Source organism: Vombatus ursinus, unplaced genomic scaffold (assembly GCF_900497805.2).
Source record: "Vombatus ursinus unplaced genomic scaffold, bare-nosed wombat genome assembly UNPS02014826.1, whole genome shotgun sequence".
Lineage (NCBI taxonomy): Eukaryota > Metazoa > Chordata > Mammalia > Diprotodontia > Vombatidae > Vombatus > Vombatus ursinus.
In genome coordinates this window covers 13,153,289-13,172,290 of record NW_020954604.1, presented here as the reverse complement: position 1 = coordinate 13,172,290, position 19,002 = coordinate 13,153,289, and the positions used below count along the sequence as shown (strand labels likewise).

The 19,002-nt window shown below is 41.1% G+C and overlaps 2 protein-coding genes across 5 annotated transcripts in view; one reads left to right on the top strand and one right to left on the bottom strand.

The window, feature by feature from the left end:
* The first annotated feature begins 241 nt into the window (after positions 1–241).
* Positions 242–2,118, top strand: TOMM6 (translocase of outer mitochondrial membrane 6). Its single transcript, XM_027838286.1, has 3 exons — positions 242–442; positions 1,454–1,558; positions 1,713–2,118. The coding sequence occupies exons 1-2, from the start codon at positions 300–302 to the stop codon at positions 1,548–1,550; spliced, it is 240 nt and encodes a 79-aa protein (XP_027694087.1). The 5' UTR covers positions 242–299; the 3' UTR covers positions 1,551–1,558; positions 1,713–2,118.
* A 5,564-nt stretch (positions 2,119–7,682) lies between these two features.
* The window catches only part of USP49 (ubiquitin specific peptidase 49), a 92,783-nt gene continuing 81,463 nt past the window's right edge, over positions 7,683–19,002 (bottom strand). For 3 of the 4 annotated variants that reach the window (XM_027838337.1, XM_027838336.1, XM_027838338.1), the window contains 5 exons: positions 17,345–18,755; positions 15,689–15,893; positions 11,676–11,784; positions 10,760–10,965; positions 7,683–9,533 (listed from right to left, as the gene is read on the bottom strand). In XM_027838337.1, the coding sequence (XP_027694138.1) occupies positions 9,343–9,533; positions 10,760–10,965; positions 11,676–11,784; positions 15,689–15,893; positions 17,345–18,727 (2,094 nt within the window). In that variant the 5' untranslated portion in view covers positions 18,728–18,755 and the 3' untranslated portion in view covers positions 7,683–9,342. The remainder of the gene's footprint in view (positions 9,534–10,759; positions 10,966–11,675; positions 11,785–15,688; positions 15,894–17,344; positions 18,756–19,002) is intronic. The other variant, XM_027838339.1, reaches the window with a different exon arrangement.

The window sequence follows — 19,002 nt, the reverse complement described above, 5'->3', positions numbered from 1 at the left end:
TCCATGCTTTTACATGCCCTGGCCGTCGGACCCAGTGACCCCGTGTGTGAGTGACTCGCTGGACAGGGTGGCTAAGCCTGGTCTCAGCCTCGAAGAGCCCGGCTCTCCCAACCACGTGTCCTGCCCGTAGTGCACGCTCGCCCCCTGTCGGCTTTGAGTTGCCCAGCTGCGGCTAAAGGCGGAGGGAGGGGGACAGGGCGGAGGGAAGGTCCTGGACGGAAGTGACGTAAACAAGGGGCGCCGAGCGACCGTGCTGGTGAGTCGCGTCCATGTGGAGCTGAACCCTTGGGCTACCTGCCATGGCTGCGAGCGGGTCCTCGGTGCCGCCTCAGGCGGTGCCTCCTGCAGGGGCCTCCGGCGGAGGGTCTGGAGCCCCTGAGGGCGTCGGGGAATGGCTGCGGGGCGCCTATCGCTTTGCCACCGACAGGAACGACTTCCGGAGGTAACTGGGTCCCTCTCCCTCGCCTTCTTCTCGGCCGGGGCCAGGGTGGCTCCCCTTCCTCCCTTCTCCCGTGGCTGCAGGAGGGATCCCCAAAGCCCGGCCTGACCCCGGTGGGGGCGGGGGCTGTGCGCGGGGACGTGGGGCTCCAGTCTTGACTCTGCCTCTGACACGCGGTGTCACCTTGGGACGGTCACCTTCCCTGCGTGAGGAAGCCACTGTTTTTATGACTTTCCCTGCTTTCCTCGTCTGTAAAATTAAGGGAGAGTTGGACTAGATGAACTCTGAAGTCATTTTTAGGTCTATAATTCCATTTTCACAATGTCAGACAGGCCAAGAGAATTTCCTATGGCCTCTTTCGCTTATCTCATTTTATCGCCTAAGCTCATTTTATCCTTAAATGCGAACTGCTGTTATAATAGACCACACTTAAACGCTTTAACATTTATATGAGACTTTTCCCACAGGACTTGTGGGTAAACCTGTTATGTAGATAAAATCATTTGCTACATCTTGCAGGAGAGGAAAGGAGGTTCAGAAAGGTCGAAACACCTAATCACTGTGATTTGAACCCGTTTCCTGACTCCTTAGTATACCCTAACACTCTCCCTCTCTCTTTGGTGTCTGAGTTTCTCCACCTGCTTTTCTGGGGACCCCACTCAGAAATTGGGAATCTGTAATGACTTTCCAGTTCTGTTCCTGCCTGTCCAGTTTCTTTTTAGAGGTAGGCGCTTCCTGTTCTTTAAGGCACAGTAAGTAGTTCTTAAAAGTTGTCCTTTTATCTGTCTTGACAACACTGTCCTTGAATTTTAGGGTGCTAACAAAAGCACCCTAAATGACAATTCTGGCATTTGAAGAAAGAGTTTAAACATCCCCTTATTTTTATTGCCTCTCCTGGAAGGTAAGTTTTTCTCTGGGTGTTAATAGGGGAATTAGGCCCTTTTTCCTAAATCTGTCTTCATAAAAAATAAGATCACCAATGCTAGGACTTTTAAAAACTTCTCTATTTTCCAGGAATTTGATTGTTAATTTGGGACTCTTTGCTGCTGGTGTGTGGCTGGCTAGGAACCTGAGCGACATTGACTTGATGGCACCCCAGCCAGGCCTGTAGCACAGCTGGTAAGTACCCAAACTATTAGAAGCATACCCAGGACAAGTGGAAGTCCTTGAGTCATCATGTCTGTACATCCTAATGTACATTCCCTATCCATTGAGTGTAGGGAAGTGAAAAGCGAGGAAATTAAAACTCAAGTCCAATGTATTTTTTCCACAGATGTTACTAGTGACTTCATTTCTAATACTGCCTTCCGTGATCTGAATGCAGTTTCTTGGAAGCTCTATTCAACCCGCAGCTATGACCATGACATGACCACCAGAAGACCTGCTTTGACTGGCTACCACAAATTTAATTCAGACTTGCTACATTCCTTTCCCTACACTAGCTGTCTTTCTTCCTTGGTCAGTCTATGATCAGCCATAGCTTCAGTGTCTACTTAGGCACGGTGTGAGTATAGGTATATTGCCTTTGCTCCATATATTGTATATATCTTCCAAATCCTTGCAGGTTGGGCAGATGCCAGGCAGGGAGTGTGTTGCAAGTGGCATTTGCTGTTTTCTTTAGTTATACAAAGATTCTTTTTTTCTCCTAAAATGTTTGAAATAAAGACAGTTAACAAAGACCCTGGGATTTTATTTTTTAATAGGAAACTTCAGCTTACAAAAACAAGGTGTAAAAAGAGTAAAGATTTACAAAAATCATAAAAACATGATTCATATTTCACATCCAAAAGAGAACAGAACAGGCCCCCATCATGGGTTGTAAAAGGGGACTTGTCAGCTGCTCAAAGGGAAAACAAAACTAAAAAAGTCCTGATCAGGCAAATTGCAACTACCAGAAACTGATGTTGGTAATTGTGGGGTAAAACTCACCTAAGAGGAAACAAATTTTGAGCAGGATTTCAAGGGTGTGGGATGCCAGTTTGGTGTTGCATAGCATTTTAGTGCTTTAGGCAGGTTTTAGTGTTGCCACCAGGATACTTGATGGAATTCAGGTTCAAGTCTGGAGACATCGAGGCCAGAGAAGTGCATGAGTGTGTGTTTTATACCAAGAAACCAGTGGGGAAGCAACCCAAATTGTAACCCAAATAAGGTGCATGAAAATGATTCCACTTGAAAAAGACACTGCCAGACCTAATATGGAAGTATAAAGAACATAAGAGCTCAAGGTTCTTTATAAACAGAATGTGCAAGGAGTTGATTTAGAGATCTGGGAATGAGGGAGAATCTTCAGCTGTGTAAAAATGTTAAATGTAGATGCCACCTCAGCAGCTGCCTTCAGAAATTTCAGTTTCTGGGGCAAATGAGGTCATTAAAGACTAAGTTGTTTCTAGAAAGGAAAATAGGCCCTACAGAGACTCCTGTAGAGGAGAAAAAGGGTTGGTCAAACAGGCTACCCTTAACCAATTAAAGATCTGACCTAGCCAATTATTGATCAGATTTGGAAGCTCAAACATGTTGAGTCCTTGTTTCCAACATTTGCATTTAGCTCTGGCTACATACTTAGTACCCATTTATGCAAATTTTTTTCCTTTTTATTTAACACAGTGCTTTGAACATAATAACTGTTTAATGTTTGTGGAACTGAATTTCCTGAAGGCCTACATGAGTGGGGATGCTTTCGGCTCAAACTTTTATGAGGTGTCTGTTGTGTGGTATGAGATTTGTTCTAGAATCTGCCCTCATGGAACTTAATTTTTGCCTCAAGATGGTAGAATATAGTTTTTCTTTCATTCACTGTCAGAATCCTAATTCTGCCATTTGTGTAAAGTAAACAGATGATAGATACAATTTTCTTCCTAGGCATATCCCAACAGGAATATCCAAAAGGATAGTACTTTTCTATGAACAGGAGACTCTGCTACTACTACCTATGTGGTACTGGGCAAACTCCTTTCTGGGCCTCATTTTCCTCACCTACAAAATGAACATGTCAGACTATGTGATCTCCAAAGTCCCTTGCAGCAGAAAATCTGATTATAGGAAACCATGAGTCTAGCAGATAATATAAGGATCTACTGCTGTCAGTGGTGAAGGCAGATAATATTTTAAGTCACAGTAGGCATTCTAGGCAATAATCTGGCCCAGTCTTAAAGGAATACCAACCAACACATGGTCTTAAAATTTATAGCCCACATAAGCCAGTGCTTATTTAAAACATCTCAGATCTATTCAGAGCTCTGAATAACTTAAGTTTGAGGTGTTAATCAAAATTCAGTAAAAGTTCTTAAGACATTGCAAAATAAAAGCAGTTCCATTCAGATCAGTGAAAATTTAATCTTAGAGGCAGCTAGATGGCGAAGTGGATAGAGCACCGGCCCTGAAGTCAGGAGGACCTGAGTTCAAATCCGGCCTCAGACCAAACACTTGACACTTATTAGCTGTGTGACCCTGGGTAGGTCACTCAACCCCAACTGCCTTTAAAAAATAAAAATTTAATCTTAATGGCACCTTAATATTAACATTTTAAGAAATCTTTTGGGGGGAATTTTGGCTTACTTTCAAGAATGCAGGTAGGGAAGGTTTTGTATAAAACACGTCCTGCAAAAAGTTAGGAATTTGGTGCCAGTATAGCTAATGAACCAGTAAATTCCAAAAGGGAACTAAGTCAGTTTCCTGGTAACCAACCATCAGTTGTGGGAAATGCTGATTTCTATTTCATATCCAATTGTCAATTAAGATTTTGCTGTCATTTGGTGTCTATACACCTTATGTTTTCCCAAGTCAGATAACTCATATTAATATGATCCCTTCAGTCTTACGGAGGCTGTGACGCATGCTATTTAAAAAATGCTGTCTTAAAGTGGCCCTTTGGATATTAAATTGGAAAATGTTTTCTTAGATCCAAGATACAGGAAGCAGATAGGAGGCAGCAAAAAAAAGAAAAAAATCACCCTTTGATTAAGTCTTATAGCTCCAGCACATGTATAGCTTTAAGTGAGATTCATGTAACTTTATACAAGATGGTTTAAGTCAAAGACCTGTGCTAAAGGGCAAATTCTGCATTTAAGATATAAGTCTATGGGGGCAGCTAGGTGGCACAGTGGATAGAGCACCAGCCCTGAAGTCAGGAGGACCTGAGTTCAAATCTGGCCTCAGACCAAACAGTTGACACATACTAGCTGTGTGACCTTGGGCAAGTCACTTAACCCCAACTGCCTCACTTAAAAAAAGATATAAGTCTCTGATTGTATTTAGAAACTTTTAAAAAACACTTTCAGTACCTCAAAAGTCATTCACTGTGTGGGTGTGTGGATGCCTCCTTTGCAGGAAGACTGCTATGGAAGCTTTGTCTAAGACATCACCTTCACAAAACTGACAAGATACAAATTGTCAGATGGGTTTTAGATGGTGAGATATTTAAAAATCATCTTATGGAATGCCTCTCATGTATCCAATGTTACCACTACTGGTCAGGATTAAATGAACAGACCAGAAGCTGCCTAATGGAAGGTTACCAGGCTCCTTCACCTTCCTCCCAGCTGGTTGTTCTACTGAACACACTAGGTTTGCTTGTGGTTGTCTTCTCCAAGGGATTTAGGGGATGGGAGGGATGGAAGGGCGTTGAGTAGGGAGGGAATGTTGAGCTGTCCTATTAAATAGTACAGCTGGGCCTACATGATAACCATAACATTCACATGTGGGGGATTGTTGGATTTATTACACTACTGCTTGGAATTCTGTGCAAAGAACTTCAGTCCACACTTGCTCCATTTCAGGAGGAACCAATCTTGTGTTGCTTTTAACTGTTTAACTTTTAACAGCACCTTTGTCATTGTTAGAAACTGAAAGACCTTTTCTAAAAATTTGTGCTCTGCTTCTCCTCCCACACTACAATGAACACAAATCTCCTAGGAAAGAGATAGGCTGTGTCTGGGGAGGGGTAGTCCTCCCAACCTGATTAGAAAAGGCCTGAGTTACCACCATCTGCAACAGACAAGTTGGGTGAAGGAAGGAGGAAGTGGGGAAGAATCTGTCTTTGAATAATCACAAATACAAAGATTTTGGACACATACAATAAAATACACCAAAAGTTGAGAACTGCTGGTAAGAACAACTTGCATCCACACAGATATGAAATGTTAAAAAATGTGATGCTAAAAGTCCTTGAAAAACCACACAAACTCCTTTGTCACTTGACTGATGAGGGGATTCTTTCCCTAAAATCTCGTGTCCCATGCAAACCATAACTGGGTACAAGGCACCAAATTTCATGAATTGTATAAAATTAGCTCACAAAGCTTTATCAATAAAGTAAAGCAAATTCCCCTTCCCCCCTCCCTAACCCCTGCTCTGGCCTTCCTCCCACCCACCCCCCAAAAAAGTTCTCATTATGTGACTTGTCAAACTTCTGCTTCAGCTTACATGGGAGCTCAGTTGGCCCAAAGAGCACTCGTTGTGCCAGCCAACCCCAGATCAAATAGTCTTTTCTGGACCTAAGCATAGGCAGAGTAGGGAACTTTTTACAATCATTGACTCCAGAAGCCTTTCCATTCAAAACAAAAATAAACTCTGCTATTGAGTCCATAGGACACATTAACACTTCTACAGTTTCCAATTTTATTTTTGACATTTTGAGAGACATCTGGAAATTTACAGTGTGGCACTGCCTCCTACCCTGAGAGGGGAGCTGAATCTAAGCTGGCAAGGGCCCTGCCTGGTCTTATAAGGGCTTCAGTTCTTGGCTGCCCAAGGGTTAATTGTTGATTAACAATACAGTAGCACACATGCTTGCCTAAACATGCTTGCCTCAGGGTGAATGAAAATATCAAAGTCAGACTAGTTTGAGGTAAAACACCTTTTGGGGCCAGAATGCATTCATCTGGGAAAGCAGATCATAGTGGAAAGTAAATGTGCTGGCCAAGTGGCAAGTGTTCTGGGAATGAGATTTTAATGAATCACTTACTTGCTCTTTGGAACAAAGTGGGTCCATGAGGTTTCAGTTAGTAGAACTTGGATTAGATTTTGTGGCCTTTACTTACAAGTCTTAATTGGTTCTTAACCTTCTTTTCTTATGTTGGAAAGCACGATGCAACTAAGACCTGTCTATGTCCAAGATTTACATAAATTACAAAAGGGCATTTTACTCTGAACATTTTTCATTTGAGCTTTGAAATTTGGGCTGACTCACCCAGTGGGAAGGAAGCCCTACCCTAGTTTTCAAAATTTCAGCTCATATTCTACTCTCATTTAGCTTCCAGTGTTGACTTGGCCTCTTAAAACCTCTGCCCTGCCTGAAACAGGGTACTTCGGGTGGTAGTTCTCATGTTTCTATATCATCCAATTTTTTTAAAAGGTTTTAAAAATCATTTTGATGTATTGGTGCTTGGCCAAGTTAAGCATTTACTTTACACATTCTTTAATCAGCTTAATAATCCTTATAATTATTTGGTATAAAACTATTTTTTTTAAAAATTAAATTTGAGTATTTGTATTAACCTATCACATCGTGTTGCTTTTTATCTTTTAAAAACAATTTCCCTCTGGACTGGCCAGAGGGAATGGAGTAGGTACTCTATTAGTCTTTTCTATCTTTTAATTTCTACAATTCTAGAATAATAAATATAGGATTCAGTGAAAGATGAGGCACGATTCTTATTTTCCTTTTAACAGGTTTACTATCCTTAGCTCTTGGGGTAAATGAGTTTTGCCGTCACCACGAAAAACATTGTTCCCAATTATGTTGATTAACAATTTGGGCCTCGAGAGCTTACCTCCACATCAGAACCTCCTCTGGTGGCCCTGGCAGCTGTGACACTTTAAAACAGTGTACAGCAGACAGCGAGCCCTGGGCAAAGCTTATATAAAGAAGCCTGCAGGAGACAATATAAACCAAACAGCATAAAAAATGCTATACGCTATCGCTTCCAAATAAAAGCTAAATATTACAGAAACCTCACAGTGTTGGAAAAAGCAAGTTTAATTCAAAGTATAGTTACTCCCTTCCCTATCAGGGTAAGCCATCCTTTGTCTGTAATGTCTCTATGTCTCAACGCTGTTTGGTAGGTCATTTGGGAGAGGCCATCTCAAAAGAGGTCAACAGCAAATGCTACAGATCTGCTTGAGAAATCTGATTCATCAGCATGGCTAAACCTACCCTCGAAATTTCTTCAGCCTCTTCCCTTCCCCTCCCCTCCCTCCCAACTTTTCTCCCTCCCTCCCAACTTTTCTCCCTCCCAAACTCCCTTCCACACTTACTCCATTCAAATGACAGCTGTACCTCTACCTGAATTCAAATATTAATGTGATATACTCAGTCAAAAGATGAGTATTCATAGTGATAAGCTGAGGCTTCATTCACTGCAGCAACAGCTACAATGCTGTTGTTATGGTTTGCAATTGACTTTCAATAGGGTTGCCACAGCCAAAGGGCTCAGAAGGTAAGCTCAGTGGTGGCTGGCTATTAAGTAGGGTACATTCGCATTTAAGGTCAACCTGTGAAATTTCATTCTAATTTTTTGCTACAGATCCAATTTAAGGAGTAAGGTACATTTCACCAGCACCTAGGTCACATCAGCTTTTAATTCTCTGACAGGTCGTATGCTCTAAGTGATCTTGAATTCCCAAGAAATTTAGGAGGGATCTGGCCAGGCCCAGAAGCTGCAAGCTGCACAGCCAAAGTGGGAACAGGTTGCTGAGCAACTGCCACTCCTCAGAATGATACAAAATCTTCAAGTGTGCAATGGAGGCCCACGCTCTTTTCGAATGTCAGTACTGTCAGTGAGTCAAAAACCATTCAAGTTAAACACCAGACTGAAGGGCTTCCCCATTCCCAATGGTCTGACTTCTGGGGAAGCCTAGGAATACATGGCTGACCCAAGGACAGACTTATAGATCTTAGGTCCATGATTTAGATCTACAGCTCTAAGACTTGCTTCAGCAGTGAGGTAAGGAGTGGAGTGCAATGGACGGCCTTTACTGATCTTGTTGCATCCCTATGGGAGCTACCCTTTCTGCCACTAAATGAAGCAACAGGCAGCCCAGAGGTGCTGCACAAATAAGCAATGGGTAGGACCCTTCTAAAGCCTACTTGCATGTATAAAGTGACTATTGCCTTTGCTTCATGTAGGGATCTTGGTTTATATTCTACCCACCCAAAACAGCTTAAGAAAATTCCAGAGTTTGTCTGCCTGGAGTGACATTTTTTTTTTAAGATTAAAAAAAAAATGTTCCATGGGCACTCTTCATGTGGTTTCTTTTTTTCCTTTTAGTGCACAATTGAAGTGATTCCCCAGCCAAGTGTTTATTCTGGATTGACACATGCCTAGTACCCATCTCTCCAAATCCTCTGCTTTTCAGAACCAAATCCTTAAACTGCAAACTACCCAACTACCCAGGCCTGAGACATGTGTTATCTAGCCTCAGCCCTGGGTAACCGGCCTGATAAGGCAGTTGGCTCAAGTCCAGGACTCCTCCTCACCTGGGAATAACCATTAGCTGGGACTGTACCTGCTCATGGTGCTGGTTTGCACCGATTAGGAGGGAGAAAAAGGCATAATGGAGATGACAACAAGGCTTCTATCCTTGTTGGACATCATTGTTTTACATCTATCTCCCTATACCAGGTTCCCTTTTATAACGGAGAGAAATTGATAAAGGATGATGACTGAAGAGGCTGTTCCTTTTGTTCTGTTTTATGGAAGGTGGGGAATATCCAAATACATTAAAAAGAAACTGACTACAGATTTTCATGACAGGACTGAATAGCCTGACAACTCCTACTCTTGACCCCAGAGTATGGCAAATCTGTTTCTTCAGTCAGCCTTAATTCCTACAAAGAGGAAAGATGTATGAACACCGATGGTTTCAAAAACAAGCCAGAGGTCATTGGGTGACCCATGATCCCTTCAGGGGAATGTCAGTCTTCTGTCCTCATCACTGTTGCTGGACCGCACCTGAGCTTGGAGTTGGGTTTCAGAGATTCCTGCATTGCCCTGCACTGTTCTTTGAGTGTAAAAAAGGATGTAGGCCTGGGTTTTGCACACTTCCTCGACACTACATACATTCAGCTTGGAGTCGTTACAGTGGACCCAAAAACCTAGGAAACCAAAGGGAAAGAAAGAGAATTACTACCCAACCTTCCTGCTTCCAGAGCAGCAGCTGAGACCACAAGATAAAAGGAAGGAGCAGAATTCTGAAGATAGCCAACTCTTAAATCTTTCTACTGAGGATACATGAGTAAAACCAATAGAGACTTTGAAAATTTAGTTTTATGAATTAACGTCAGCCTTCTTCCCCCCCCCCACCCCCCATCATAATTAATAACAGCAATGCTGCTCACAAGAAACCAAAATGGACTAATTTCCATCATCCCTATTCTTCCTGCTCTGCAGAAGGTATTAACAGGTGGTGAAATAGCCAAGTAAAGGAGGGGAGGGGGTTGAAAGGAGGAAAGAGGCTACAAAGGGTCTTGGACAATACACAGGTTAGGTAATTAGCAGGAATCATCAAGAATTGGTTGAATACTGAGAACCCAGAATTTGCTGAGATTTATCTTTGTGAGTATCCCTAGCACTCAAGGGGTTCCCAGTCATTTGTTTTTATATTCAAATGGCTGACAGATTTGGTGACTTAAAATAGTTTGATGTGGAAAATAACACTTTTTTCTTTTTACTTTCGATTATTATATAATTCTTATAGACCTGAAGAGACCAGACCATTCTTGTAAATGGCCAAAAGTAAGAAAAACCACATATTATTTATTCCTCATCTTTTTCTCTATATAGCTAATAGTTAGCATACACTTGGCAATACGTTTAGAAACAGTACATACGACGAAAAGGGAGGTCAAAGCGGAATGTTAGAGGGGAAAGAAAACCCAGCTTGGGTTAAGAAGGCCTGTGATCAAATTCTGGGCTTTATACTTTACTATGTGAGTTTGGTTGGGCTAGTCACTTAATCTTTCTGTGTCTCAGTTTCCTATTCTACAAAATGGGGGGGGGGGGTTGGACTAGATGATCTCTTTATAATCTCTTCTAGTTCTGATACTCTAGGAGCCTATGATTCCTATCTTATGATACTTTCATTTCCCCATTTCTGATGGGAAGACTGAAAGGTCCTTAGGTCAATAGTAGATAGAACTAGAGCTGAAACTCAAACGTTCTGACTTTATCCATTAGATTTTAATGGATTTGATCTTCCTCTTACAGACAGAGATTTGCAGTATTAGGGCTACTATACAGGACTGAATGGCAAAGAAAGCACACACATTATGAACACACTGACAATTTATCGTGTCCACACCCTGGAAAAAGGTACACGCACCTCCCTCTGTGTTGTAGCAATATGCTGTGTAGTGTCCTGAGCCAAACCCTTTCCCGTGATGCATCACCACTGCGGAGAGGTCATAGGCAAAGGTTTCTTTGTCAAGAGAGGAGAGAGTGTCCCTGCAGCAGTAAGGTTCCATGGTTAATACCTGGTCAAAGACGACATGGACCCCAATCTTCTCACGGTGATTACGTCCAGACCACCTAGAACAGGGATATACATATAAGGCTCCATCAGAAGCAAAGCAGATAAATATTTACAAAAAGTGTGCGTGGTGGTGTGGAGGTGGAGATGGCTTTGAATGTGGCCCAGTGTTTAGTGTTTTTATTGCTACTGTATAATCAGTATTCTACAAAATTTTCGCTAGTGGAAATGGGCATAACCCTAAGCAAAAGTGTATTTGTAGAACATTTAACTTTTCTTCTGCATGGATCCTCATCTATAAAATTCTTTCTCAAACATAGACATTTTGAGGGTAGATTAATCAATGTTCAACATATGCTTTGAAGACAGAAATCCCTAACAAATTCATTTAGTTATTAATTCTTTTGTACCCTGCCCCCCCCACCCCCTTTGGTCTTTCATTCATCTACTATAAAATTCACGTCTCATTCTATCCTGGAGATGGTTCCACATAAAACCTAAGCAATTCCAGAGAACCTCTGAGCAGACAAACCAAAAGCAGGAAGTCCAATTAAACAGAGCCAAAGGAGCAGATATGTAAGTCCCCTGCTGTGCATGAACACAGACTCACTGTGCATAAAATGTTCTATTTCCCTTGAACTCCACAGGGAGTCCAAGGATCTCAAAGGGGCCACTTTCCCCTCTTCCAACCCTAAAGGCTTAACTAAAGTCTCCCAAAGCAGAGATTCCCACTGCTTACCAGCACCTGTGACTCTTAAGAGATGCTCACCTGAATCGTTTAAGGTGCAGCCGGAGGACCTGAGGTAGTCTGTAGATCATTAACTGCTTTCTAGCTTCACTCAGAACCAGGGGTTTGGGAGAGGATTTACGCCGTCTGCCTGCATGGTTGGGTTAGGGATAAAACAAGCTGTTTACAGAATCAGCATTTTGTTGGGAAAGGAGTAAATTCCTCCCCCTCCCCCCTACTTTTAATTCTTCTAGCATCAGCACATCTGTAACTACAAAAAAATACTCTCCTGGTAACATGGATTTATGAGTGAGACACCAAAGAATGTCACTGTAACACTATGTACTTGGGGGGATTTGTACATGAAAATTACACATTTTAAAATCTCATGGCAACAATAAATATATGAAGATACATTGTGGATATTATGCATTAAAACAAAAATTTACTACAACAAAATGCACATACTATGGACAAATATTATTGTTATATATTTTATCCTTCCCTACAGTTGTACTCAAATCAAGCCAACTGGGAGAACGGTTATCAAAGGTTATGCCAGCAGAGCATAAGCTTGGTGAGGACTTATAGCAAGATGGAGAAGTTTTAAAAGCACAAGGCCCAATGACAGACTGTTGTACAGTCTGTTGCACAGACTGAATTTAGGCTCACTACCAAAAAGTTGGCCACAAAATGATCATTATTTTAGCCACTGCAACTTAGGAAACTACCTACTAAAGTGTGAGAGGGTTTTGATAAATGTTGGTGGAAAAAATAATGAACTCCTTGTAATGGAGAGGGAGGGAGGATAGTTAGGAGAAAGAAGGGGAATAGAACAGTGTCCAAACATTTCAGAGAACTTCATTCAAGCTCCATATTAGAGGATTCTTGTGGAGAAAAATTAACCACTTTCTCCTCCCTACTTCCAGGATATCTCTGGATTCTTTAGCTCTCTCAGTCACTGCAAATGCTGTCTGCAGCTCTAATTTATGTATGGGAGCTAGTCTCTAGAACCCTCTTATGGCCTCAGGTATCCATAAAGAACAATTTTGAGTTTTAATAGTCCAAATTTTGGCTACACAGTGGTGTAGTGTAGTGTGTGGTAGTAAACAGAAAGCCAGCCTCAGAGACAAGGAGTCTTGAGTTAAAATTCTCCCTTGACACAGCATACTGCTGAGCAAATCACTTAACCTGTCAGTGCTCTAGGCAGAAATTTCAGAATGACTTCCAGTCTGCACTGGTAGATGGAATTTCCTCGTGGATAGTTCTCTATACCAATGAGATCATAGGTTTGGAACCATAAAAAAAGAATTCTAACAATGTTGCTATTAAAATAACCACCCCAACCTGTGAAATTGGTTAATGATGTCATGTAATATATTATACAATTAGATGATAAGTGGAAGCTATGCCTTGGATTCAAGCTAAAAGTACATGACACTATAAGGTGGTGGGCCTTAAAGTGGGTCCACAAAATGTCTACTGAGAAAGGTTTTCAATTGAGGCTCTTGTGCATAAATGAAATAAGATGGAGAAAAAAGTCAGTTTGGGGTTAATAGTAAAGAGGGGAAATAAAGATTCATCATTAACAAAACATTTAAATAATATCTTTCTTCAATATAATTTGTTTATACCATGGACAGGGTTCTGTATTTTGCTATTGTACTTATCTGACAACCAGCACCTCCATAATTTTTCCCCCCAGACAAAAAGCCCTGCTGGAAATGTGGGGTGACACTGGCAGACTGGCTGAGGGTGACCAGATCCAAAGCAGAACTGGTATTCAAATGCCACACAGGGCATGTAAAGTTGCTGGATCATGTAGGGAGATGCACTGCACTATTTCAGGAGATAAGTCATGGAATTAAAGGTATCTTAATTTCCATCAGAAGCCGTCTTTGTAACCATTCACTGATGGCTGCTGTTGTTATTATTTTAATTAAATATGAGTAAGGAAGAGGATGTGAAATTAGTGAGTGGTTCCCCACAGTGCCTGTTGATTGTCTCTGAGTTGCTGATATCATAGTCTACACATCTGCAGAGACCAGCTTTTCTGCTGCCATGCCATATCATCTGTACCTCACCAAGTGTACGCAAATCGAAACCAGATGACTTATCACAAGCTATTTGTTACAACAGCCAGTAGAGCTGCTGTCAATCTCATTACAGACTGCAGCAAAATGAAGGAGCTGCAAGAAATGCCTTTGCCATGGTGGGCAACAGTGGTAGAAGGGGTAAGGAATGGAGGAATAAATGGGCTAAAATAAAGCAGCCACGTGGCTTTGTTTTGCAATCTTATTACGAAGAAAATTTCAAATCTGAAAAATTAAATCTCTGCTGTGCCTAAGAACCCTGGCAAGGACCACTACATCTGGTAGAAGCAATGTATAACTTAGGATAACAATCAAGAACTGGTCTTTGTTCACCTAAAATAAGATTTAATTCAATCATAAGGAAGAGAGAATTCAGGTTCAATCAAAATGTATCAGTTCTGGGTGCCTTTTAATATGCTAAAAAGAAAGAGGAAAGGTAGAACACTGGCATTTATGGATCACCCTAAACTAAAAAATTAATGTATCTTTCCCTTCACTATGGGTTTCCTTCCCTGTCATTTTTTTTTCACTTATCAAGAAAATAATGAAAATTGGCATGTCCAGTGTGGGCAATAGAAATCACATAATTTTAAGTGTGAACTTTTATAAAAATCTTCCTTTCCTAACACATTATGTCCAATGTATGTCAATCAGACTAAATCAAACCATCAAGAAATTTGTTCTGTGCCTCCTCTCTTCCTTAAAGTGTTGTGATTCATTTTTCTTAAAGAAAGCAGCTAAAGAAAGCAGCCTGACACTGCAGCTGCAGTCCTGGTCACTTTTAACTCATCTGCCTCCACAACTCAGTATGCATAAGCATGTGTGTGCTCCACATTAGTTAATTTTTGTTAACTAATGATACTGAGTAAATGATACTGAGTGTTATATGGCTTTCCCTCTAATTGTTTAAAGTACATCATCTGTCCCTCTATTTTAAAAATCATACAAAAATATATTTAAAGTAGTATCAACATAGACATTTTTTAACCTAGTACTACAAATGTGCCTTACCAAATCTGTTTTCAGATCTCATATTATTTTTACAAATTATTCTTTTTAAATTGCTGAAAGACCAAACATGAATTTATTCACTTAAGTGCCTCAACTTCTTCTAAGCCCCACATTTTAAAAATGGGTCATTCCACCTCTCTCTCACTTCTGCTAGGCTACAGCACCCATAAATTCCTTCTGAAGTCTAGGTCCCTAGAAATGATTATACCAGAAATTTGAACTTAGGTTAAATAAGAGATATCAATTTACCATGTCTTAGAATTTCAGTGGAGTATGTATGCACTGATTGTCTAAGGTAATAAACGTGTCATTACATTTTTCCTTTCATTTTTTTATTAACTTAATTTCCAAAGACATTGCTTCTCTCCTCTCCCCTAATCCATCCTACCTAGGGAGCCATCCTCTGTAATAAATAATTTTTTTTTAAAAAAAAAGGAAAAATAAATATTTGAACAAACCCTAGGTGGTATAGTGGACAGAGTGCTGGCCTTGGATTCAGGAAGAGCTAAGTTCAAGTCTTGCCAGACATTTTAACTGTACGATCCTATCTGCCTCAGTTTCCTACTGAAATGGGAATAATAATAGCACCTAACATACATGGATGAGATCCTTTTGTTAGGCACTTGGCTAGCATGTATATAGCCCTTTAAGGTTTGTTATTATTAACCAAGTCTTATAAAATGAGGAATCAATACTTTAATTCCTTGAGGAATCTAGTGAAGCCGATGGGGGAATGTTACAAGAGGGAACACTCCTATGTTGTTGTTTTTTTAAGTTTACAGAAGGTTCATAAATTTGCCTTTAACAAAATGAGAACAAAAGTTGAAGAAAAACTCAAAGTGTGACAAAGTTTTGTACCAATTCAGTATCAAGCCAAAAGAGGGCATTATGATCACTTCATATCAACTTTCTAAGCTGTGTTACCTCCCCCACTCAGAACATGTCACTTACTGTTGCACTGGTCACATGCGTAGATCCTTCCTTCCAGGGCCTCTGTCTCTGTGAATTTGGCCAACATCTCCGTCAGCATGCACTCAGTCTGGTTAAAAGGGACAAGCCCTTTTTCTATGCAATGATAGCGCTCAGGGAATTCCAGGGACAGATCCCAGAAGGGTTCAATGGTATTGGATTTGTAATTGCATGTTATGCATGTGACCTAGAAGTGGAAGGTTTATATGCAGATTATATTACTCCCTTGCATCTGACATAAATTTTGCTCACACCTTAAGAAAGCCATCTAAATTACCCTGCTCCAAACCAGGTGTTCTTTGTTTTTTGTTGTTGGGTTGGTTTTTTTTGTTTTTTGTGATGTAACATAAAAAGAATAAGAAAAGTGATTAAGAATCTGGAGCATGTTATTTCTCCAATAGGCATTTCTGCTATAAATGGGTATTGACTAAATTTTAAAGACCATACGACACACAGAGAATATTAACCCCTGAAACACGTAATACTAGTCTATGTTGCAAAAGTACAAATGACTAAGGAATTATTCACTGTGAATCATTGCCATATACATGATGCTATGGCCCATAGAAAATTCTGGTGTTAAGATCTTTTGTAAAAAAGAAAGTATTTTCCTATCAAATACATTGGTCAATTCTGACATTATATTATGCTCCACAACCATAGTCCTCTACCTCTGTAAAGGAAAGAAAGACATAGCATAGCAGCAATTGGGAAACTCCTAGTTTTAAGTAAATTCAAGTAAACCACCTAGGGATCTTGCATTTCACCTCGGATGATAGGCTTTTTAATGACAGGAAACACTTCTTACTTATATCAGGATTTCCTCCTCAGAGCCTAGCCTAGTGCTTGGCACACAAGGAAATTTTTTTTTAAATTTGAATTCCCACGAGAAAATATATTACTAAAATGCCATGTAACCTTATTTTTCATAGATACTTTAATACACTAAGCATCGATGTAAACTAAAGTACACTTTAAGTCCATAAACTTTATTTTTTGTCTGTGATTATGATCATATATAGCTATTGTGAGAAACTTAGACTAGCAGAGTAGGAAATAGTTTCTTTTCCCAGTCACTTTGGAACCAAGGCTCCTAAAGAAGTTTGTATCATTTCCTAAAACAGGCCAGAGGTGGACAAGCCAACTGTGGACACTTATTATATAACCTGTCATATTTTATTTATAAGAATCAGAGATGGGAAACCTGAATGTTATACAAAATATTAAAAACAAAAAACAGAGGGCATGCATCTAATGTGTGGGGTGGATTCCTTGAGGGTTGTGCAGGAAAAGATAGATAAGAACTACCCAGGATTATATGGTATGGATGGATTGCAATCAACAGCAGCAGCAGGAGTCATAGATCTACTGAAGTGCTGACATAATAACAATCATGTTAACATTCTTGGCATCCATTTGAAATTTAGTGACACAGCAAATGACATAAAAATGGGGCAAAAAAGAGGCAGCAGAAGTTTTCATCAAGATAGTATATGTTGATTTACCACGTCACACTCAAAACAACGGATCTCAGATCTTTCCTCATTATATTAACTTGCCCAAAGCCTCCATAAGAACCACACAATATCTGTTCCTGGTGCTAATCAGTGTCAGGGTGGGTAGAACGAAGAAACCTACCTGACTGAGCAGCTGCCCATGAAATATTGTGTTCACCACCTTCAGAACTTGCTTGGTGAGTTTTCTCTGGGAGAAGGGGATGAGGATCCGACGCTTGGTTCCCTCTGATTCCAGCTCCTGCTGGACTTTATCCAGTAGCTCACAGAGAAACTCCTGAGCATCTTGCTGGTCATAGCCCCGAAAGGCAGGGATCAAGCTCCAAACAGAATGGAGCATGGCAAATGGAGACACCAGCGCCCACTTCCCAGACCACATAACACGGAAGAGGGTATGTAATTCATGACAGAGAGAAATGTGCTTTGAACTTGGCTCCTTAGGCTGTATTAGTTCTAAGCTCCTGTTTATGGAGGACCCACCATTCAAGCCAGTGAGTAAGCCCTGCCTACTGCATGGCTCAATTCTGTCATTTCTCGCTGACTCATCAGCAGCAGATCCATTTGCCAATTTACCTGACATCTGAGACTTCCCATTGGCTGTTTTGGCAAGCAGTTCTTCTGTTTCACAGAGGTCAAGGGTCAGAAAACATTCTCTGAACTTCTGGAGATGACTGAGCACTTGAAGGATAGAGTTCATGTAACAGGTGTTACCCAGGTTCCGCAGACCTGTTACACCAGGAGTCACCATTGGCTTACGGCGGATGGAATAAAACGGCTTGAATTTGCTGCTCTGCACTCTTCTTGAGGTAGGGGAATTTGTTGCTATCTCTCTGAATTTCCTGGGAATCAAATTCGCTTGGTGAACATGAGAAAGTAGCCTTGCACTTTTCCTGGGGGGGGTGTTGGCCAGCTCCTCAAGGAGGCGGCGCTTCATCTCTTGCCTCCGCTGCCTTGCAGCCTCTTTTTTCTTCTCTAACTCTTCTATTTGCTTTCTTTGCTCCAGTTTCTGTTGGCCTCTGGTGCTCTTTTCAAACCAGATCCTCAGCGCTTTAGCCAGCAGACACTGGCGCCGGTGCCACAGAGCTGTCAACATCTGGGGCTGTCCCTGAGGAGCCTGCTGAGGTTGGAACACGTCCTCTCCTGAAGCCATCGACCGAAGCATTCTACCACTCCTCACAGACAGATCCTGCTTCTGGCTCCTAATTGCTGAGAGAGTACTTCTGAGCAGTTTCAGATCCCCTTCAGGATTATCATTCAAAACATAGTCTTCACAAAGGTAACAGAACACATAGAGATCATTGACTTCCATAGCCAATGGGTGTCTGGTTTCTTCGAAGTGTTTAAATGCATGTTCCTCAATGTATCGTCCACAGGCCACATGAGAGCACTTCAGACATGCCCAGACAGACTCTGTGGTGTTACACTGCATGCAGTGCCACTTCTGAGGATTCAGGATAGAATGGTCCTGGGCGAGTCGTAACCGCCCTACATGTTTACATCTATCCATGTCTTACAGAAGTCTCCACTCCTTTAACCTGGCAAAACATGGGGGGGAAAAGATACCTCAGTGTTACTAATTTTGAAGAGTGTTTTCTTTTCTTTGGGGGGGAGGGGGAATCTAAAATATCCATTGATCTGTCATTCTTAGCTATCACAAAAATAGGGCTCCTGAAAGACCAATAACCCTGACCTATGGTATCAGGATAATGGCGAAGAGATTAAGATCCCTCAAAAAGATAATTAAGACACAACAGGGAAACCATTCCGTTGGCTCAATTTTTA